This window comes from Mus musculus, chromosome 19 (genome assembly GCF_000001635.26).
Source record: "Mus musculus strain C57BL/6J chromosome 19, GRCm38.p6 C57BL/6J".
Lineage (NCBI taxonomy): Eukaryota > Metazoa > Chordata > Mammalia > Rodentia > Muridae > Mus > Mus musculus.
In genome coordinates this window covers 34,616,806-34,640,881 of record NC_000085.6, presented here as the reverse complement: position 1 = coordinate 34,640,881, position 24,076 = coordinate 34,616,806, and the positions used below count along the sequence as shown (strand labels likewise).

The 24,076-nt window shown below is 42.6% G+C and overlaps 2 protein-coding genes and 1 pseudogene across 4 annotated transcripts in view; 2 read left to right on the top strand and 1 right to left on the bottom strand.

Moving 5' to 3' along the window:
• The window catches only part of Ifit1bl1 (interferon induced protein with tetratricpeptide repeats 1B like 1), a 70,094-nt gene that overhangs the window by 22,100 nt on the left and 23,918 nt on the right, over positions 1-24,076 (top strand). The window lies entirely within an intron of this gene.
• Positions 55-23,836, top strand: Ifit1bl2 (interferon induced protein with tetratricopeptide repeats 1B like 2). Of its 3 annotated transcripts, NM_053217.3 has the most exons (3): positions 139-280; positions 11,064-11,154; positions 20,700-23,833. In NM_053217.3, exons 2-3 carry the CDS (start codon positions 11,123-11,125, stop codon positions 22,066-22,068), a joined length of 1,401 nt encoding a protein of 466 aa, NP_444447.1. In that variant the 5' UTR covers positions 139-280; positions 11,064-11,122; the 3' UTR covers positions 22,069-23,833. The 3 variants fall into 3 exon arrangements, with proteins under 3 accessions (XP_030106559.1, NP_444447.1, NP_001349059.1); XM_030250699.1 differs by lacking the exon at positions 11,064-11,154 and having other exon boundaries at positions 55-280; positions 20,700-23,836; NM_001362130.1 differs by lacking the exon at positions 139-280 and having other exon boundaries at positions 11,071-11,154.
• On the bottom strand, positions 16,078-17,252 carry Cnn2-ps (calponin2, pseudogene; annotated as a pseudogene).

Sequence of the window (24,076 nt, the reverse complement as noted above, 5' to 3'; positions counted from 1 at the left end):
CTGGAAGCTCAGGTTTTTTTTAAAGGGCTGGGTGAGCTAGGGGGTGTGCTCTTTTCAGTCAGCAGTGAGAAACTGAAACTGAGACTGGAAAGTGAAACTGAAGCCTGCAGTTTATCCAGGGAGACGCACTGTGGGGCACTGTGGGGTTTGCCCTACTGCATTCTCCACTGAAATCGATGAGGAGAAGGCTCTGAAACGGATACAGACATGTCGGATCCAGACTGCTGTCCAGAGAGAGAGAGTGAGACATCCCTGCCACCCAGAGACTCTTATCTGTTAGGTAGGGGCTGATGGAGGTGATACAGATAAAATGGAAAGCAGACTGGCATCTTCAGAAGCAGTGTTGTTCTTTCTTCCAAGCAACTGAAGGTCTGCAGTTCCTCCTTGGAAGTGAGACTTTCCCATGTGGCACTAGGGGGTCTTAGGATGGCAAAGGGAAAGTTTGGGACTGGAAGAGTGAGTTCTCATGCATTGTGGAAGTGGAAGAAGATACTAGCTGGTTTGTTGTGTGTCTATCCTTAGCATCTTCCACAGATGTCATTATTCACCTGCATTGACTGGTCCATAGCTTCCCAGCCTATCCGAAGCCTTAGGAATACAGTCTTTATAAACCAGGACAGTTTCCCATTGCCCAGAGAGCTGTAGAGCCATGCTTTGTGTTAACTTCTCCTGAGGTGACTCTAAAGGGTTCTTTCCACCAATCATAGTCATGTTAACAAGAACCAAACATGGAATCCCTAAAGGGTGATGGTTATTCAGAGCCTTGATGCTATCCCACTAATAGCAAGGCTACTAGATGGGTCAGTGGTTAAGAGCACTCACTGCTCTTCTAGAGGTCTTGAGTTCAGTTCCCAGCAACCACATGGTGGCTCACAAGTATCTGTAATAGGATTAAATGCCCTCTTCTGGTGTGTCTGAAGACAACTACAGTGTGTTCATACACGTAAAATAAATACCATTTTAAGGGCTAATAGCAATCTAGGGAACTACAGACAGTGGGGCTCACACTGTTTCAGGTTGAGGTCAAATACTTTAGTCTGTTGTCTTGGTTAACCTGTAATCTCAGCCTTTATTGCTGTCTAGTTCCTTATCCTGACCTTTGATGTCTAGGTCCTCAAATTCAGCTCATCCTTCTCACCTCCATATATTAAAAATATTGAAAGAAGTTAAACATCTAATCCCATCTCCTTGATATAGTGCTAGCCTCTCCTGAGAGTTATCTTTGACCAGGTAGGTACAGCCCTAACCCCCCCCCCCCATCAGCTGACACCAAGACAGGAGTTGGCCCTCTGGTCACTTTCTCCAGTAAAGTTTAATTTTAGAGAACCTAGAGTTATGTGTCAGTCAGATAACTAGGTATATGTTAGAGAGTTAAAGTGTTTGCTATCAAGCCTGACTCCTGGGTTCAGTCCCCTGACTCCGTGCTGGCAGAGAAGAACTAAATCTAGAGTGTTCTAACATGACTTCACACGAATGTCATAACACCACCCCCACAGACACACTAACAAAAACACAGTTACACACATACACACTCACCCATACACATACCGGCTACACACTTCACTGAAATATAATATTAAAACACTTAAAAATGGACAGGGTTGAAAGGATTGTGTTAATAAGGCTCTTAACTCAAAATTGCCTTTTTCTCTTTTGTTTTTCATTTTTTCTTTCTTTTTGTTTGTTTGTTTGCTTGTTTGTTTGTTTTACATTCTGACTGCTGCCCAGTTCCACCATCACACCCTCCATGGCTATTCCTTCTTCCCTGTCTCCTCTGACAAGGGAAGGCCCCTATGTCCCATGGGTACTACCACCCACCCCCACCCCCAGCCCATCAAGTTGCAGCAGGACTCAGAGCTTCCTCTCCCACAGAGGCCAGACAAGGCAGCCCAGCTAGCAAAAAGAGACTGAAAGGGAGTAACAAAGGTAGAGACAGCCCTCGCTCCAACTTTTAGGGGACCCACATGAAGATCATGTGGCACATCTGCTACAAATGTGTATGGGGCCTAGGTCCAGCCCCTGCATGCTCATTGGTTGGTGGTTCTGTCTCTGTGAGCTCCCATGGACCCAGGTTAGTTGACCGTCTTCTTCTTCTTCTTCTTCTTCTTCTTCTTCTTCTTCTTCTTCTTCTTCTTCTTCTTCTTCTTCTTCTTCTTCCTTCTCCTTCTCCTTCTCCTTCTCCTTCTCCTTCTCCTTCTCCTTCTCCTTCTCCTTCTCCTTCTCCTTCTCCTTCTCCTTCTCCTTCTCCTTCTCCTTCTCCTTCTCCTTCTCCTTCTCCTTCTCCTTCTCCTTCTCCTTCTCCTTCTCCTTCTCCTTCTCCTTCTCCTTCTCCTTCTCCTCCTCCTCCTCCTCCTCCTCCTCCTCCTCCTCCTCCTCCTCCTCCTCCTCCTCCTCCTTCTCCTCCTTCACCTCCTCCTCCTCCTTCTTCTTTCCTTTTGGTCTTCTTGTGATAACCTTGATCCCTCCAGCTTGCTCAATCCTTCCCTCACTCTTCCACAGGACTCCCCAAAATCCACCTGATGTTTGGCTGTGTTCTCTGCATCAGTTTCTCTCAGCTGCTGGATGAAGCCTCTCAGGAGACAGTTCTGCTAGGTTCCTGTGTGAAAACATAACAGAGTATCATTAATAGTGTCAGGGATTGGCTCTCTTCCATAGGATGGGTCTTAAATTGGCCCAGACATTGGTTGGCTCTTCCCTTCATCTCTGCTCCATCTCTATTCCTGCACATCTTGTAGGCAGGACACATTTTTTCCCCTGGTTTAGCTAATACTTGTTTAAAAATTTTTATTGGTTATTTTATTTATTTACATTTCAAATGTTATCCCCCTTTCTGGTTTCCCCTCACCGCACTGGCATTCTCCTACGCTGGGGTATCTAACTTTCACAGGAACAGGGCCTTCCCTCTCAATGATTCCAGATAAGGCCATCCTCTGCTACATATGCAACTGGAGTCATGGGTCCCTCCATGGAGGGGGAAAAGCAGGGAGATCAGGTGTGGGAAGAGATGGGGGAAATGTACAGAGAGTCAGAAAATTGAACAGAGGCATATAGCAATGGAGGATGGGGGACTGGGGATAGCTACCAGCATGTCCCAGATGCCAGGAAAGCAAGAGACTCCCAGGCTCCATTGGGGATGACATTAGCTGAAATACCCAACAAAGAGGAGAGAGAACCTGTAGAGACCATATTCTGAGGGTAGGCACAACCCCCAGTTGAGGGATGGGGCCACTCACCCATCTCAAAAATATTAACCCAGAATTGCTCCTGTCTAAAGGAAATACAGGGACAAGGAATGGAGTAGAGACTGAAGGAAAGGACATCCAGAGACTGCCCCACCTGGGGATCCATCCTATATGCAGCTACCAAACCCAGACTCTATTGTTGATGCCAAGAAGTGCTTGCTGACAGGAGCCTGATATAATTGTCTCCTGAGAGGCTCTGCCAGAGCCTTATCAATACAGATGTGGATGCTTACAGCCAGCCATCAGACAGAGCACTGGGGACCCCAGTAGAGGAGTTAGGGAAGGAGTGAAGGAGCTGAAGGGGTTTGCAACCTCATAGAAAGAACAACAATATCAACCAACCAGACACACACCCTCCCAGCCCCCAGAGCTCCCAGGGACTAAGCCAACAACGAAAGATTACACATGGAAGCTGTACACATTTTTGGTTGAAGGATTTGTGGATTTTTAGCGTCTCCCTCTTTCTACTGGAAGTTCCTCCTTACTCCAGGAGGTGGCAGCATCAGCCTCTATATCCCCTGCTGCTAGGAACCTCAGCTGGGGTCACTCCCATAGGCTTCTGGTCCTTCCCTATCCCAAGTCTCAGGCTCTTCCTAGAGATGCCCCACCACCACAGATTTTCCTTCTCTACTCCAGCCCTCTAGCTCTCCCTCCCCACACCTCATCCTCAGCTCGGTTCCCCTCCCCATGCCCTCTCCCAGCCAGCTCCTTTCCTCTATCCACCTCCAATGTCTATTTTATTTTCCCTTCTGAGTGAGATTAAAGCATCCTTCCTTGGGCTCTCCTTGTACTTAGCTTCCTTGGGTCTGTGGATAGTAGCATGTTGTACTTTATGGCTAATATCCACTTACAAGTGAGTTCATACCATTCATGTGTTTCTGGGTCTGGGCTACCTCACTCAGGATGATATTTTTAATTTCCATCTATTTGCCTGCAAATTGCATGATTTTTTTTTTAAATAGCTGAGTGTACTGTGCATTGTGTAAATGCCCTGCATTTTCAGTATCCATTCTTCAGCTGAGGGGCATCTAGGTTGTTTCCAGTTTGGGGCTATTACAAATAAAGCTGCTATGAGCATAGTTGAGCAAGTGTCCTTGTGGTATTTTGGAATGCCTTTAGGTTATATGCCCAAAGTGATAGAGCTGGGTCTTGATGTAGATTCACTCCTAATTATCTGAGAAACTGCCAAAATTATTTCCAAAATGGTTGTACAAGTTCACACTCCCACCAGTAATGGGGGAATGTTTACCTTGCTCCACATCCTAGTCAGCATTAGCTGTCAATTGAGTTTTTGATTTTAGCCATTCCGATGGGTGTATGGTGTATGTAGGTGTGTCACTGTGGGTGTGGGCTTTAAGACCCTCATTCTAGCTGCCTGGAATCCAGTATTCTCCTAGAAGTCTTTGGATGAAGATATACAACTGTCAACTCTGCCTGTAGGATGCCTACCTAGATCCTTCCATGTTCCTATCTTGATGATAATGGATTGAACCTCTGAACCTGTAAGCTAGTTCTAATCAAATGTTTTTCTTTTTAAGACTTGTCTTGGTCATGAGGTCTGCTCACAGAAGTTGGTACCAGGAGTGGGGATATTGCTATGATAAGCCTGACCATGCTTTTGTTTAGAAGAATGTGGATTTGGGGACTTTTGATTTGGAAAGCAGAGGAATGCTTTAAGTGGGGGCTTAATGGGCTATGCTAATAGGAATATGGAAGACTTTGTTACTGAGGGTAATTTGAATTGTGAAGACCTGGCCCTAGAGGTTTCTATGGAGAATTTCAATATGTGGCCTAGAGACAGTTTATGGTATTTTGGTGACAAATGAAGCTACTTTTTACCTTTGTTTGAAGAGTCTGCCTGAGGTTAAGGTGAAGAGACCTAGATTAATTGCCTTAACAAAAGAAGTCTCAGAAACGCCCATCTTATACTTTGTTTCCAGGTTAAGTCTCTTGAAGAGCATTGTGTACAAGCATAACAAGCTGAGAAAGGAAAAATAGAAAATATATGGTTTAAGTATTAAAGGGGCACCAAGAAGTGAAATGGAGTTGAATCCTGTGTTCAAGGATATTAAATTGAATTAAGGAATTAGTGACCTTGGGACAAGAACCCACCAAGCTAAGTTTAGGTCCACACATGGTAGTACAAGCCTTTAATTCCAGGAGGCAAAGACAAGCAGATCTTTGAGTTCAAGGCCAGCCTAGAACAGAGCAAGTTCTAGGTGAAGAAAAACTTAAATCCAGGCTTGATGGACCACACTTTTAGTTCCATTGCTTAGGAGACAGACATGCAGATCTCTGAGTTCAAAGTCAGTCTACGGAGAAAGTTCCAGGACAGGCAAGCTTAGGCAGTGAAGGAGTTGGAAAACATAAAGCTGGTGATAATGTAATAGAACAAGGGGGCTATGTTCCAGCCACATACCTCACATAAAGCACTAATAATAATTTAAGTTTGATGAAAGGATTGGATTTAATAAGACTTTATTCAAATTGGTTTATCTCTTACTTTAAATCTGCCTCTCTTTGAGCAATCGGTGGGTCTTATTTGATACGGCAGCTGTCTAGGACCCTCACGTTCCTGTATCTCCCATAAGATAAGTCTATTGATTCATCACACTGTGCTCATATGGAATTTCTCTGTTGTCAGTGTCTTCCATGTGTGGCAAATAAACACATCTTTCTATTTCCCCAGGAAAAGTGATATAACAGAAGACCAACACTTGGAAGTAAGTTATAAGCAGTATAGATTCTTCCCACTATATCACATAGAATTTGCTTCCTTTGGCTTCTATAAGTCCCTGTGGGGATTTGAATAAAAATGGCTCCCATTGCCGGGCAGTGGGAGCACACGCCTTTAATCCCAGCATTTGGGAGGCAGAGGCAGGTGGATTTCTGAGTTCAAGGCCAGGCTGGTCTACAGAATGAGTTCCAGGACAGCCAGGGCTATACAGAGAAACCTTGTCTCAGGAAAAAAAAAATGGCTCCCATAGGCCCATAGGGAATTGCACTATTAAGATGTACAGCCTTGTTGGAGGAAGTGTGTCACTAAGGGCTCAAGCCTCAGATGCCCAAGCTAGGCTTAGTTGGTGTAAACCTCTGAAACAATAAGCCAGCTCCAGTTAGGTGTTTTCCTTTACAAGAGTTGCTGTAGTCATGATGTCTCTTCACAGCAATAGAAACCCTAACTAAAACAGTCACTATCTACTGGGGTGTTGTTCAACACTGCTTATGCTTTTCAACTCAAAGGATACTGACATGGACATTCATATATCCCACACAGTGCCCGGAAAGCAACTGGCTAGAGATGGCCCCATTTGTTCCCTTCCTTAAGTCTAGCCATCCCTATTTTACTTTTTCAGAAAGTAATTCACAAATCCAGTCCATTGTCAATTGAGAGTGCCAGTACAAATCTCTGATAAACATGCTGACTTTAAATATTATTTATTTAATCTTTTATTTTTACGAGCACATGTGTGTGCCTGCATGAGTTTATGTGTACCACGTGCATGGAGGAGACTAGGGGGACAAGAAGAGGGATTCCTCTGAAGCCAGAGTTACAGATGGTTGTGAGCTACCATATAGGTACTGGAAACTGAGCCAGGTCCTCTGCATAAGCAGTAAGGGCTCTTAAGCACTGTATCACCTCTCTATCCCAAACACACTAACTGCAATCCTTACCATAAAAGTCAAGTTGGACGTTTAACTGGATGTCAGAACCAGTACTTTACATCGTCTGCTTTTTTATTCTGTAGTGATGCCCTGGCCAGAGAGGAAAGACCATGATGTCTCCACTTTGTTTACTAGACTACTGAAACCAGAACCCTAAAACAAAGGGTGCAAAAATTCTTTGGTGGAAGAAGTGAAAGACTAAAAAGCTTTGGTACCGGAGCACCAGAGGAAGAAGTTGCCTCACATGGAGAGATTTCCTGCAGTTGTGTCAAGCTGTTTCACAGTTTGATTTACACAATCTGTTTCCAGGCTTCTGTTTCCTCTTTAATGTAAAATTATAACTCTGCTGCTGGGGAGGGACAAGGAAAGTAGAAGTCTTTCTCTTCCTGACCTGACCAAACTGTAAATAAATAAACCCATCTTCCCTTTCCGGTTTCTGCTTAGTATCTCTTCATTAAAGGAGGCAGTGGACTTCATAGACACAGGTACCTGATAACAGTTTGGACACAGCCATTAGACCAATGCCTGGCTAACTGATGCCTGTGGGTACAATGTAGGGATGTGTCTAGCTGGTTGGCATGTTATTCTGATTGCCTAACTCTCAGGTATCAGTTGCCTTTGAGTGCCTATTGGTATAGAGACAGTAATTTTGGGTTTTAAACCATTCTTTTCTGTGAAAAATCCTCTTAGTTGTTTGGCTTTATCATTTGGACAGTTTCCAATGAACTCTTTAAGTTAAGACCTTGCTATGTTTCAGACCCTACATGCCAAATTGTAAAGACTGTGTACAAACCACTCCTCAGCATGAAGGCTTGGTTGAACCAGAGATGGAGTGTCTGTCACTTAGTTGTCTGACTAGGAACCTCACCTATTTTTGGAGAATGCCCACTTTGATTTTCAGTAGAGCCTAGTGTGTCATCTTGTGTGTTTAAATTTTGGGCTATCCCTATCTCTCGTGTTTGAGGTGTGACACTCACTTGGATTCGCCTTGGGTTGATCTGCAGTACCAGCTGGTATGAGATCATTTATCACCCACACGAGAACTTGAATGAACTTGGGGATTGGCTACCATGATGTACAAACTCAGAAGGCTAAGGTTCTTAGAAAACTTAGGTTTTTGTTTGTTTGTTTCTATTTCAATACACTTAGGAGGAATCTGTATTATAATTTGTGTGCGTATGGGAAATAACTAAACATACTGCATGTTGATGGCCCTTAAAGGAAATTTTAGGTGATTTTTTTTTTTTAATGAGCACATTGACTTAATGCACTACCTGTGTCTATGACTATTGACATGATGAAGGCAGAAATTTTGGTGCCTGAGACAACAGTTCCATTAAAGGTTTATCTACATGAGGGTCCCATGGACTCCAAAGAGCTGAGATATTTATGGTCTGTGCACTCTGTGTGCCTAGCAGCAAGGAGCTTCTGAACAGCAAATACATTGAGTCTTATATCTTTCTTTCTTTTTTTTTCCATTTTTTATTAGGTATTTAGCTCATTTACATTTCCAATGCTATACCAAAAGTCCCCCATAGCCACCCACCCCCACTCCCCTACCCACCCACTCCCCCTTTTTGGCCCTGGCGTTCCCCCGTACTGGGGCATATAAAGTTTGCGTGTCCAATGGGCCTCTCTTTCCAGTGATGGCTGACTAGGCCATCTTTTGATACATATGCTTCTGAGCCAACATATCACACTGTGGTTGCTCTTTTTCTCACTACTCTGCTAAAATGCCTGTCAAAAGCAGCTTAAGGGACAAGGAGTTTATCTCAGCTGACATTCTGAGTGTTCAGAGCATCATGGTAGACTCCTCAGGCACAGTTAGCACAAAGGCTTGGGGATTTATTTTCACAATAAGGAATACGATAATATGCATTATTTCACTAGGGAATATAAAGCCCAGCCAGGATTAATATACATTGTATTTTAAAAGTACACACACTTCTCTTCTCTATTTTGTTTTGAGATATCTTTCAAATATGTTTCAAAAAATAGTTCTTTCTCCAAAGTAAGCTAGCCTTCAAAGAACTGTCTTCACTCTACTGTTGGTTGTAGTGCTGTTTACTAAAGGCAAGATAAGGAGTTAACCCATGTTCTGACAAAGAAAGGTATTTTGTTCCAATACCTCAGCTACACTAATGCCCTTCCCCTCTTAGGCCTTACTTGCCCCCCTGGCTGTACAATGACAAAGCCACTTTGAGCTTCTTAATTACCATTCAGTCCACAGTGCTGTTTGTCCAGCTACTCAGACAGAGTGCAGTGTTTGTACACTTCACATGACCAGAGTTCTCTTCTCCCACAAAAATCCTGAAACACTAATTGACCTTAGGGTGAAGCAAACACTAAGACTTTCAAACAATTCCTCCCAAAGTTGGCCAAAGGAAGGCTTGACACAGCACTTACTCTGCCTACTTCTCAGCTCTGTGCTTTCATCCAAATGAAGGAATAGCCCTTTGGTGACTAACCTGAAGCCCTTTTGAGCCTCATGGTTACAACAGCAAAGTCGTAACTGTAGGTAACAGTCAGTGTTCCTCCTTCTTGCTTCGCTGACCTTTCTCCCTGTTGCAATGGCTTTGAATTCCAATATGCTTTGTTTTCAAGAACAATTTTTTAGTTTTACAGAACAAATACAGACAGAAAATAATTCTCATATACAACCCTGCAAATTACACATCTTCCAGAATTTTCCCTAACAGTGGGGTGTATATGTATGTGTGTGGAGGACAGTGATCAGTGTCAGGTGAGATCCTTAAAAATTTCTTGCCCTTCATCACTGTCATCATTATTGTGTGTATGTATATATGTGTGCGTGTATGTCTCTGTGTGTATCTGTGTGTGTGTGTGTGTGTGTCTGTGAGTCTGTCTGTGTATGTTGTGTGCAAATTGTGTGTGTTGTACTACAGTGCATTTTAGACTATGGGAGGACAGCGTTGTGTAGTGTCTTCCCTTTTGCCTTTATATGGGTTCCCAGGTTTGAACTAAGGTAGCCAGACATGGTTGGCAAGCCTCTTTACTTCACTAATCCATTTTGCTGACCCTCTACCCTAAAGTCTCTTACTGAACTCTTGAGTCCACTCACACAGCTAGGTTGCTGAGCCAGCAAGCTGTATGAATCTGTTTCTTTTCACCTCTTTTTTTTGTTTAAAATAGTTTTATTTTCTAATTTAACTGTGTGCTTGAACATGAAAAATTACCTTATCTTAAACCATATATACTGAATAATTTTGCTTAATATAGAAAACATATTCAGTAGATTGTAGAATAGGTGGGAGGAAAAAGATAAATATTTGGATCAGTTAAAATATTCCAGTTAATTTGATGAGTTACATTTTATACACATTTTCAGGACAGACACAGAGAAATTGACATAAAGGTTAGCTTTTAAAATGTCTCAAACTAGGAAAGTCCTTTTAGTTACTGGGGTCTCTCCTACTTAGAGTGAGCTGATGCAGTCACAACTGTGAGCCACCTTTCCCAGTGTGCTATGAGGGTGCTAAGGAGGGAAGGTCAGGGAGCAAAGTGTTGGAGTCATGACATGGTGAGAGGGCTTATGAGAGACAGTCAACTCGACTTTTATAATAGACTCATTTTCCTGATAAGTAACCAATCCCTTTCATAACTCATAATCCATTAATTCACAAATGGATGAAACCATTCATGAGGGTTCTGCCAATTACATTAGAGACTTTAACGCTGCTATATAATAGGTCTTGCGCGAGCCCAACTGGCCAGGAAGAATGATGCTGTTACAGGATCCTTCTGCACACGTTTATTCAGTCCTGTTTCTTCTTTCTCTATATCTCCCTTGTTTATATCTCCCAAGAATAATAATCCTCTCTCGAATAATAATCCTCCCTCTAACCCGGGCCTCTCACTCTTATATACTCTCAGCCCTCATCCACTCACAGCAGGCCACATCACCTCACCAGGTACACAGCTTCAGCTAATCAGGGCAGCAGGGGCATATCTCCACCAAAATGGATTCACCGGTATACTGGTACACCTGCGTAGCTCTCAAGATGTTTGTGGCTTATATGAGGAAGTCAGGTGCAAGTCATATGACTTAGCTGCAGTCCTTGCCAGCTTCACTTAGGAACTGAGGGTGTGGCAAACTGGTAATCCTTCCATATATAAATACCTTGCTTATCCTAGAATCCCTAGAACACCTTTGATTGAGTTTGGAAGCATCTCTTGGCCTGAATTAAAGTGCTATGGAGCAACTTCTGAGTCCCAGCAACATGAGGTAAAGGCTTTCTCTTTATTTCTCACCTTATTTCTGTATATGTTAACACTCTAAACTTAGAGCCTTAACTAACCTGTTCCCGGGCATATTTCCTCCTATGGAGTCATCCTGTTCATGGTTCTGATGTTGGTAGGTTTGCACAGTCTGCTCAGTGGGGAAGGTTTCGGGTAAAAGGCAAACAGCTGGGATATCATAATAGCCATAGGCCTTGCGAGGGGGCAGGGGAACTTAGATTCAGTAGATCTAAAAGGGTCCTGAAGCTTAGATCTCACAACAGCTTCTCTAGAACCTTAATGGACAACCCAACCACCATTAATGCAAAGGCCACCTTGCTGGATACTCACAAAACACATGGAGACCTACCTACTTTGCTGGGGGCCAGCCATGGTTGGGTCTTCTTTCTTGTTTTTTCTTGAGGCAGCAAAGCAGAGGTGAAAGAGTGTTGGTAAAGGGTAAGACTTTTTTTTTTTTTTGCCTTAGGAGATATGGAGGTAAGACTGTGTCTTAGAAGATATTTAGGGTTGCTGTATAATAATAGTTTACTTATCTAAGTCTAAATAACTTTGCTACTGTAGCTGACCTGCCTTCTATGTTCCTGAGAGGACAGAATTTGTAGTCTCTGGCACTTAGCACCTCATCCTAAAACAGCAGGAGATTAAGTAAAGGATTAATTGCTAGAGCCTTTTCCCTTTTGTCCAGGTGCCTCTTGCTTGTTGGGCTAGGGGAAGATTGGAGGAATAAGCTTTTATTGAATCAGGAGAAGAGAATAATACTCACAGAAGGAAAAACTTTTACATAAGCAAATATTCATAAACCCACATAAATTCATATACAGATTCATACATTCGTGTTTATATATTTCCACTCAGGCACAGCTTGCATGCATTCTCATAATTACATACTTGAACACATACACATGTATACATTTTCACAGTTACATACTTACCCACATCCATACTTGCATATGCATGTGTAGCAAAACACTAAGCACCAGTGCAGAAAAAAACTCACTCACTCTGGATGAAAAATGAGCTCCAATCTTAGAAAAGGCTTCTATCCATTTAATGCTAAATCTATTAAACCCAAGTTTGTTAGTAGAAAGCTTTGTTTCTTTTATAAGACTGAGCCTGCCTTGTTATTAAGAAAAGAACTGTTCTGTCCCATGGTAAGGACAAGCCTGTCTGGTCCTTCTGCTCTCTCTGCAGCTTCTTCTTTTTTCCTCTTTCCCTCTGCATTCTGTACATCGTTCTCTTAGTTTTTTATGTTGCCTATAATTTCTAAGTTATTCCACTCTGCATTCTTCTTCTAATCTAGCTCTCCCCTCCTGCTCTGATATCACAATAATGCTCTTACTCTCAATGCCTTTTCTCTCAATGTGTGCCCTTCTTTTGTTTGTTTGTTTTTGTTTTTGTTTTTGTTTTTGTTTTTGTTTCTAGAGACAGTGTTCTCTGTGTAGCCCTGGCTGTCCTGGAACTCACTCTGTAGACCAGGCTGACCTCGTACTCAGAAATCCACCTGCCTCTGCCTCCCGAGTGCTGGGATTAAAGGTGTGTGCCACCACTTCCTGGCTTCAATGTATGTCTTTACTTCTAAGTTCTTGAATTCAGTTCTGTCTAAAAAGTACTCTTGTGTCCTGGCTAAACAAAATTATCCTTAGTTCTGTTCTAAAAGTTTCTGTTCAGATCTGTCTAAAAGGTTTTCCTTAGCTCAGTTCAGACTTTTCTTTTTGTCCTTGGCACTTTTACATCTTTCAGAATACAAGATCACAAGGTAGAAAGCCCATCACAAGTTTACACAAATTGAAATCATAAATAGAGTAAAAAGTTTACAACAGTGCATGTTTACATGCATAACCATTATGAGTATTTGTCTGCCTAAACATTCATCATATATCACAGCTCCACCAGTTCGCTGAGAATTAAAAAATATAACTAATTTACTAGTGGAGCTTTGTATAGATAAACCCAGTTAATATTTTATCTGCCCTAGTACCTATAACACATCAATAGTTCCCTATTCATGACCTTTGGTTAACTGTTTTATAGCCTCTTGGAATGTGCTCTGAGTAGTAGAAAGTCTGGTTACTATCTAAGAAGCAATTAACTGGTGACACGTGGAAGACTGACAGAGTTTTCATTGTACTTTTGACTATAAGAAAAGGTAAAAGAGATTAATAAACACTGATATAATTTTAGGAATTCTTACAGGATCATCATTAAGAATTAAGAAGTCATCTATTTGTCTATATAGCATCACTAGAAAACAATACATCTTCATAGAGCTACAGAGATCTTCTCAAAAGGATGGGTTAATACCTAGTGATTGACAGATATGTTTGACAATAACAGGAAAAACATATTAATAGCAGGAATCTTTCCTAAAATGATTTCTCCTGTGTTGTGGCAAATCTCCAACCTCAAGAAGCCCATGCAAGGAAAATACAACTGCGTTGCATATTTATAAACTGCATGCCTATATGAGCAGACATGCCTGTATAATACGTTCTTCCCCAGCTAGGAAATTCCTACTATTTGCAGTTTCTCCAGGCTATGTGCTTCTGTTCCATCTTCCTTCCAACAACTCTTCCTCTGTCCTCCTGTTTGCAATCTGCAGCAACTCCTCCTCCTCCTCCACTACCTCCTCCTCCTCCTCCTCCTCCTTCCCTTCTCTTGCTATTTTGCTGGGAAAACCTGCTTCCTCAATGGCTATTTGTCATATTTCTTAGATAATCAGACCACTAAGGGAAAATTCTCTACATCTCACCTATTCTGTCCAATAAAAAACAAAACAAAACTCTTCTCCCATATAATTGGAAAACAAGTATGAGAAGTAAATCACACAGTATGATGTATAAATGACATCCCGTCCAACAATTTGTCAGTTAGACAACACTCTACCATCCATCTAATTTTAAAAGGCTTAATTCTACACCTGAATTATGTCTTGGTTTCAGATTGTATACTATCTGAAAACCAATCTGTGTCATCTTGTTCAATGCTCAAAGACTCTGGTTGGCTATGAGACTACACCCAATCTTCAACCCTGTCAGAAATCCAAGAATGAATTAAATATTATCTGAAAGTATAAGGAGCACAAAACATAGCTTCCAAAACTTAACCAATGTATAGAGACAGCTGATCCCCTGGATAGTCCCTCTGCCCAAAACACATTGGAGCAGCAATCTGTAGCCTTCTGTCCCAGGATCAACTGAAAGACCTTGTGAAATAGGAATTATGAAGGACTAGCTTATTCTGTCTCAGCAGAACTAAACTGTCAACTGTCCTGTATCTTGTGTCTTCTCTGGAAAGTGTAAGTCTGTAGAAGAAATGGGCAGGATCTTCTTTGAACTGAAGAAAGGGGATGCGGTCAGGAGCAGATATGTCTCAGCGTCAAGTGGTCAAATAACATTAATTGTCGCATTCTATGGATCTCTGACATTTTTGAGAACTATCTATCTACACAAAGCATATCTGAACTGTTAAGTCGTCACTGCTCTCAGCCCTCTCTAATTGAATATCTTGAAAATATCCTTTAAATTAACTCAGATCCTTGAATTTGTAATCTGGCCCTTAACTCGTATTGCACAAACATTTAAAAACAGTTTGTAATAGTAGTTATAGAAGGACTGGGTCTAAGCGTTGTATTTTTAACTCTTTGTATCAATAGAAGAAAATTATATCAGTGAAAACCTTCTATCTGTATCACAATAAATCAAAAATGAATTCTGTACCAATGTCGGAAATTATAACTTTAACTTTGTAACAATTATAAAGATTTCTACCAGTGTATGATATAGCTATGGAATGTTTTGTGTAAGAGTAAATTTGATAACCGATTCCTATTTTTCTATTTCTCTAATTCTTAAGATATTACTATATCCCCCCTCTTCTCTCCCCCACCATGAGAAGCATTGTAAATGTGACACAGGTTCTAGTATTGCTTTTGCCATATACTTCCAATCTCGGGGGATTGTCTATTTTTAATAGCCCAAGAAGGCAGGATTTGTTTTCCAAATGGCAAATGTATTCCAAAATTAGTGACACTTTCCTTAAATTTCCTCAGTTCATCCACGGGTTGCCATTCCAATTTCTGATGACCCTGTGGACAGTCATCTGGGTACTAACCAGATACATTAAAGTTGTTTTCTAATAACCTTTGGTTGGCTTTCTCTAATTTTATCTTCTGTTTTTACCTAAGCATTTCCCTTAATTTGGATTTTAAATTCTTCCCTTAAGGTCAGTGTCCATGCTTCATATTTCTCCTTTCGACGCTCCTCCTGTTCCCTGAGTTCCTGTACTCTCTGATCAAGGTTCTGCCTCCACATTTTAATTTTTCTTTATATTGCAACTCTGATATCCTGCTACCCTGCTATCCATTTTATTTGATTTTTCTTAGAGACAGAGGTTTTTATTGTTTTGTTTTGTTTTGTTGGTCCACACAGGGAATTTCACATTATCTGGGAGCGCATGGGGCCCTGTGGATCATATGGGGCACATTCCAAGGCTAATCAGGCCGGTGCAGGGACGCAGGGGGAACTGAGACTTTTAAGAACCAGAGGAGCGATGGAGGGCAACAGGTGTTGGGGTCACATCTGGCTTGCCTCAGTTTCCCCACTGGGCACAGGAGGGTGAAATCTGAGAATCTTGGGAAAGCAAATTTAGTCCCTCAGAATGCCTGCAGTATTTTAAAGCCCAGTGAACACAATACTTCTGGGGTACACCCCACCACACACACAAAACCTCTTGTTTTCTTTCATTGACACTTCCTGCAATTTCCACGGGTTCACAAACCACAGACTGATGTGAAAGAGATGAAGAAACCGGAAGCTCTTTGGGACCAGCCCACTGGGAAATGCACAGCCTCACTATACCACCAAGGACAGCCATGTTCCCTGCTTGGTGGGTCATTCCTGGGCCAGGAAGCGAGACATGGTGGGTGAGCATAGATAGCACAGACCTGTCATCCCAGCCCTCGGGAAACTGAGGCAGGAGGATTGCTGTGAATCTTAGGCCAGAGAGAGATACAAACAGATGACCAGTTTCAAAACACAAAACACAGTGAAAACCCCAAAACCTACACAGGGCTGCTGATGCAATGCGGGTGCTTGCACCCCTGGATGCTCAGTAACTGGCTTCCTCCTGGCAATGGCCAGGTACTCAGGGACCTCGCCTTGGCCCTCATCCCCGTCAGGAGCCCCGTCAGCTGCAGAGCCCTGTGGGCAATACTTGGGGTTGTATACCTGCTGCCCCAGTCCGAAGATCTGGCCGCTCTGGTTGGCGCCCAGCATGTAGTCCATTTGCAGGGGCATGGAAGAGTTGTCGCACTTGTCGGTGTCCAGCTTGGTGTCATAGATGTATCTCCAGGTCCCTGGAGCGGTCATGCCCACCTGGCTGGCACACTTATTGGTGCCCATCTGGAGGCTGATGGTTCAGTGGTCCATGAGAGGCAGGATGCGGTTCTTGGGGTCATAGAGATGTCTCCTGGTACCATAGACTGTCATGCCAGACTAACTGGCACATTTGTTGGTGCCCATCTGCAGCCCGATGACGCATTGGTCGGCCTTCATGGTGGCATCGTCAAAGTTTCTCTACTGTTTCTCTGAATATTTGACCATGATGTTCACACCACTCAGCAGCCCCTTGGTCTTGGTCTTGGCCTTTCCCACCAGGGCAAGCAGAGACACATGAACCTGTGCCATATTTCCGCTCTCAAACAGGTCACTGGCTTCAAAGAGGTCCACGGGGTTCATGCTGTAGCTGACCATGGCCTTGATGAAGTTCGAGAGGTTTTCCAGCTGGTGCTAGCTCTGCATAGAGAAGTTGATTTTGGGGACAGAGCCAGGCTGCAGCTTGTTCATGAGTGTGCATAAGATAACCTCATCTTTCAGACCCTTCTGGAAGTCAGGGCCAATAGAGAGGCCAATGAGTCCCTCTATCCAGTTTCAGAGTTCGGTTTCCTTCTGGGGGTCATATTTGGACAGGAATCGGTTCTTGACCTTGGCCGAGAGCCTGTAGGATGGGCCTTTTTTGAACTGAGTGGAGCTCATGGCGCAGGACCCCGGCGTGGGACAATAGGACCAGAGGGACCAGCAGAGGGTCCATTTTATTTTGATTGATTAATTTTAAAAGGTTATTTTCCTCATTATTTTCTCTCTGCTGCTCAGTCTGATCTGTGAGCTGTTGTATCCTTTGTTCTAGTATCTTTTTCAGCTCCTGCCCCCCACCTTCATTTTCACCTTTCTGTCTTTTGTTCTGATCTATAATTTCCTGTGTCTTCAGCTCTAGTGTTTCCTCTAGGCCACATCGCCTAGTCTTAAATTTTTCTTTCTGTTTTTCATGTTGCTCTATAATTTCCTGTATCTTCTGTTCTAAGCCCTGCTTCCAGATCCTTAGCTTCTCTTTATGTTGTAGTTCTGATAGTGCAGCACCTGCCTCATTTTGATTTTCAAGCTTTAGTAAATTATCCTCTAGACTTTGCTTCCAAATTTTATCTCTATCTCCTTGCTGTTTGTTCAGTCTGATCTGTGAATCATTGAATCCTTTTTTCTAGCGTCTTTTCCAGGTACTGTCTCTAACCTATATTTTCCTCTTTCTCTTGCTTATCTTGACCTATAAAATCCTTAACCTTTAGTTTTAGTGTTACCTGTAATCTCTTTTCTAAGGCAAGCAATTTTCTTTATCTAGGGCCCTGTCTTTTGAGAAGATATAGTAGATCAAGAGAATAAATATTGCAGTACCAGTAAATGACAAGATGTCTATCTCCTTTAACTCCATGCCAGTCAAACCATTCAGAATATCATCCCTTAAAGACCAAAAGATATTTATTGTGTTTCTCATCTTTAAGTTCCAATGTATGATGCTTATTACCTGATCTGGAGCCTTTTGTACTTTTGGCTCACTCTGCTGTTCGATTCAGAGACTGGCTGTCTTGGTCACAGTAGACAGGGGAGATTCAGGGAAGCAAACACGGAAAGGCTCTCTCAGGTGTAGATGCCCGGTCAGTTCACTGTGTCTGCTCAAGTTCAGCTCCAGGCTGGGGTGCTGCCCCTGGTTGAAGCTGTCTACCTGTGGTTAGCCTCTCTGCAGTTCTCTGTAGGCCCTTCAGACCCAGTGAGCTTTTAGTCCACACACGGCTGCAGCTTAGATCGATACCCTAGCCTTGTATTAGGAATGAGAGGATTGACAGTGATTTTTTTTTTTTAATCTCAGGTTAGTTGAGCTCTAATCAATAGGTTGGGGAGCCATCCATTTTGTTGTGGTAAATCTCCAACCACAATAAGCCCATTAAAGGAAAACACAAGTTTGTTGCTGTGAATCTCTAATTCCAATAAGCCCATGCAAAGAAAACGCAACTCAGTTGTATACTTATAAGCTGCACGCCTATATTGGGCAGATATACCTCTACACAACTTTCTCCCCCAGCTATGAAATCACTACTTGCAGCTTCTCCAGGCCATGCACTTGTGCTCCACCTTCCTTCCAACAACTCTCCCTCTGTCCTCCTGTTTGCTGTCCCTGCAACACCTCCTCGTCCCCTTTTCCTCCTGTCTTGCCAGGAAACCCCATCTCCTCATTTTCCCCAAGTGATTAGGTATTTGTCATCTTTCTCAGACAATCAGACAATGAAAGGAGATTCCTCTACAATAGTGGCACTTGCCTATTGGAGCTTCATCACAGATACTAATCTAAAGCAAAGCCATTTCAGGAAGATCACTTGCTAGCTATTAGCTTGCCCTATGATGGCTCCTGACACCCTTACCTTGGACTAGGGTCTGAGTGATGCAACCAAGTCACTGAAGCAAAAAAAAAAAAAAAAAAAGTTAAAAAAAATGAAAGAGATCTAGATAAATAAGACCATGGCTTCAGCTTTCCCATGAGTAAGAAATCAAGCATGGATGAAAGCGGTCCGGGGGTAAGATGAGGATACGTGCCTAGGGGAGCTTCCTGCCTCAGCATGACCCTGCACGGCAAAGACAGCATTATTCTTAAGGCATGGCTGAAAGCGGTCCAGAGTTTGGGGGGGGGGCATAGGGGAGCTTCCTGCCTGCGTGACCCTGTACAGGAAAGGCAGCATTGCTCTTAAGGGACTAACGAGGAAGGCGCTTTTCTCTCCAAAGGAGGCACCAACCACTCTATACAATTCCTTACCACAGTGGTAGTTTCCCACCGCCCATGGAAGGACAGAGACCTGAGCCTGAGCAGAGACTGCCAAGGGGAAGAGAAGAGAAGGTTGATTTCAGAGCAGTGGGGCAAGGAGAGGAGGCAGGGTGGGATTTGATATGTTGATTGAATCTTGGTTGGTCAAGTCATCTAAGACTGGGGCCTTATGAAAACTTTCTAATCCATGCATGTCCTGTTTGCGCAAGCATATGAGAATGCACAGGTGCAGTAGCCTTCTAAGATCTAACAGATACCCTTTCAGGCAGGCCTCCTGGTCCTCTGGCATTTATAAACTTTGAGGTCACGCTTGGTCAATATTTGCTGACTCGTAGGTATCATCGATGCCTTTGTTAGTGTTTCTCTCACTGTGATGAAGACTATGACCAAAAGGAAATTGGGGAGCAGAGATTAGTTCCGTTCTCATGTGTAGTCCATCACAAGGGGAAGGCACAGTAGGAAGTCAAAGTGGGAACCCAGAGGCCAGATCTGAATCAGAGACCATGGAGATGTGTGGTTTACTGGAATGCTCCTTCCAGCTTGCTCAGCCTTTCAGCTATTAGAATTCAGGAACATCCACCCAGACATATCACCAACCATAATAGGATGGCACTTCCCGCATTGATGAACAACCATAATAGGATGGAACTTCCCATATCAATCAACAACAAGGAAAATGCTTCATAGGCTTGCCTGCTGTCCAGGCTTAATGAACATGTTCTCTCAGTGAAGACTTTAAGTGAATAATTTTTGTGTCAGGGCTTGATGTTACAGTGTGGAGGAAAGGTAGGGGGGTGAGGTGGAAGAGGGTGAGTGGGAGAAGGAGTACCCTCAGTGAAGCAGGGTAAGGGGGCATTCCATAGGGAGGTTTCAGAGGGAAAACTGGGAAAGGGGGTAACATTGGAACTGTAAATAAATAAAATATCCAGTTAAAAAATAGTTAAGATCAGCCGGGCATGGTGGCACACGCCTTTAATCCCAGCACTCGGGAGGCAGAGGCAGGCAGATTTCTGAGTTACAGGGCAGCCTGGTCTACAAAGTGAGTTCCAGGACAACCAGGGCTATACAGAGAAAACCTGTCTCACAAAAACCAAAAAAAAAAAAAAAAAAAAAAAAGGATCAAAAAATACCTGAAAGCTAACCAACATGGCTAAAACTCTATTGATATTAATGAAATTATTATTTTAATTGGCCTTTAGATTTTTGTAACCAAATGGTAGCACTAAGAGGGTTGATTTTTCAAATTGCTACTTCAAATTAATTCCCTATGAGGGAATGAATAGTCACAGGGATATTGGGAGTGAGGGTATATGGTGACTTAGAACACTGGTTGATTCCTAGTACACAGAATGTGTAAAAGGTATCAATAACTGGTGTCTGTTTTTACAGTGAAGAATCTCATAAAAGTCATATACATGACAGCCTGGATGAGCTGAGATGCCACTTTACCTGGGAGCTGGACATAAAAGATAAGCACATCCATGACTTAGAAATCAAAATCTCAGAGACTGAGTTCCGTGATCCCATCTACAGCATCGGGATGCACAACCTCCTGGCCTACGTGAGGCACCTGAAAGGCCAGCAGGACGAAGCCCTGCAGAGCTTGAAAGAAGCTGAAGCCTTGATCCAGAGCGAGCAGCTGAGCAAGAGAAGCCTGGCGACCTGGGGCAACTGTGCCTGGCTGCATTACCACAGGGGCAGCTTGGCAGAAGCCCAGGTCTACCTGGACAAGGTGGAGAAGGTGTGCAAGGAATTTTCAAGTCCCTTCCGCTACAGGCTGGAGTGTGCTGAGATGGACTGTGAGGAAGGCTGGGCCTTGCGGAAGTGTGGCTCACAAAATTATACACGAGCCATGGCCTGCTTTGAAAGGGCTCTGAAAGTGGAGCCAGAAAACCCTGAGTACAACGCTGGCTATGCAGATGTAGCCTATCACCTGGATTACTATGATGGTAATTCTCTACAACCCTTAAAGAAGGCTGTCAGTGTAAAACCAGAAGATCCATACCTTAAAGTTCTCCTTGCCCTAAAGCTGCAGGATTTAAGAAAAACAGATGAAGCAGAAAAACACATTAAAGAAGCTACGCTCACAATATCCTCCCAGAACAATATCTTTGGATATGTAGCCAAATTTTACCGAAGGAAAGGTTGTGTGGAGGAAGCTCTCGGGTTCCTTAAAAAAGCCTTGGAGACAAAACCTTCCTCTCCTTACTTGCATTTCCAGATTGGCCTTTGCCATAAAACACAATTTTTTCAAATGAAAAAAGCTACAAGCAGGGAGAATAGAAAAAGAGCAGACCAATCATGCCATTTGGCTATATGTCATTTTAAAAAGACTTTAGAGCTGAAACCCACATATGACAGAGCATATATTGATTTGGCTGAGGTGTACGCAAAAAATCATCAACAAAAAGAGGCAGAGGACAATTTTCAGGAAGTGTTGAGCATGAGTAACTTGGGAGATTATATGCAGCAAGAAATTCATTTCCGGTATGGCAACTTCCAACAATACTATAAGAAATCAGAAGAGGCAGCCATCACACATTACTTAAAAGGCCTGAAAATAGAGGTAACTTCTCACTACAGGGATAAACTTCTCAAGGCTTTGGAGGAACTGGCTGAAGGACGCAAGGAGGATCATGTCCTGGAAAGCTTGAGCCTCCTTGGGCTCGTCTGCAGACTGAGAGGGGACACAAGTGAAGCCATGTCATGTTATGAGAAGGCCCTGAGGCTCACAGGAGCAGTGAACCCTGAGTTTTGAGGTAGAGCTTCTTGTTAAGCGTGAGCATGACTTCCTATTCTACTAGTCTTTTCCAGCTGTTGCCTTAACTATATAGAACCCCATGAAGCAAGATACATATGATGCCTTTTCTATTGCTTGCTTTTCTACAGCCCTAATTTATTGTTGAGGGCCTATGAGTGTGTGACAAGCGTGTCCATTCTCCTGCCACACATGCTGGACATTTTCCTTATGAGTGTGCCTTTGGATTGCATCTCCTATAACATCAGTCTTCCAGTACCCTGATCAAAGGACACTTGACACATTAAGGCTCATTTTTCATGGGATCTTCCAAACTTCAGCAACTTCTGACAGCAAAATAAATGAGCAATGGTGAGCATTAAAAGGGAGAGGAATTCAAGATATCTTTACAGTGTTTCAGTCCATAGGCCCATTTTCATAGGCTTTACTGCAGCCAGAACCTGCTGGTCAATGACCTCCACCCTAATAATCAATGCATCTTTTTGTATACAAGTGGTTGATTTCAGATAATTGTGGTGGATTTCTGTGGTCTACATATATTGGTCTTTATTCACCACTAAGAAAGATTTAATGCTTCAGGAAGATAGAATAAAGCAGTAACTTCTGTGGGATGTGCCAACAAAAAAATGACAAAATTGCTACCGGACAGTGTTCAGACTATGAAGTGTTGTGTAATATCACCTTGTTGCTTTCCTAACCCTATTATATTCGATAAAATCTGCTAATATCACAGACTTGTGAGTGTATTTTTTTTTTTGGAACATTAAGATCTGTATTCTATGATTGGATGGAACCAGAGCACAGCAAAATCAAACTGCATAGGGTTAGGAGGGACAAAGCAAGGAAGCTCTGGGAATATACACACTACTGAACCTTAAAGAATACAGGGGGAAAGAGAGAGGAGGTTAGACTATGAGAAGGGTGTCTGAAAGACTCCTAAGAAGTTGTATTAGTTACTCTCTATGTAAAATTCTTTAATACCTGTAAGTCAGTGTGTGTCATGCGCTCTGGTTGAGTCAGCTTAAGCCGAGAGGCTTAAAAGTCACTCATGAGGCAAAGAGCTTCAAGGAAGCTCTCTTCCTGGAGTCTGGCGTTTCCTTTAACCCATACATTAATTTTTCATTCTTGAGTTAGTCTAGTGTATGGATCTACATGCTTTCTTTTAGTATTTTCCTATTATAAGTGCCTTTTAAGATTAAATTTTGACATAGCTAAAGCCTTTTGTCAGTGTTCCAACAGTCTTAGAACGTCCTTGAGGAAGATCATGGGCTTAAAATTTAGTAGGAATGTTACTAATCAGAATAGCCTTTTGTACTATACTATCACTTTTAATAAAAGCTAGGTCACTCCCTTACACAGGAATTTACTATCACTAGGAAGAAGGAAGTTTCAGACCAAAGGAGAAACCAGAATAGATACTTAGAACTATAGCGAAGTTACACCCATACACACGTATTTACAATGGCCTAAGGGGAAGGTAAACTATATAATAGAGTAAAATAGGAACTATGGCAAAGGAGCATAGCCCTTGACCCTGGCTTCTAAGATTAGTGAATCTTAGATAGAGCCCTTGTTTATCCCAGTTGTTATCAATAAATTTTATCCCAGGTAATTTTCGTTAGACCTTTTGTGTTTGCATTTCTCTGTTTTACGTAAGATTCCAGTTACCTCATTTGTACCTTGCAAATATGTCACCCAACTTCCTTATTGTCTTCTACATAAAAAGTCTAATGCTTGATTTAAAAAATACATTCAGATCTAACACAAACTCTCCTGTGTACGTCTGTTTGTCACTCATCCAACGCTTTGCCCACCCGTGAATAGAGACCCGTTCCACGCAGACAAAGGGGCCCAAAGGGTCTGCAACAAGTGTGCACATACAGAATTTAAAGGAAAAATTTCCATTTGGCTTGATAATGTTCCCCACAAAGAACCATACACTTACAAAAAAATCCTGTGCCAGACAGGAGAAGACTCTTTTGAGTTGTAAGTCAGGGTTATTTATATG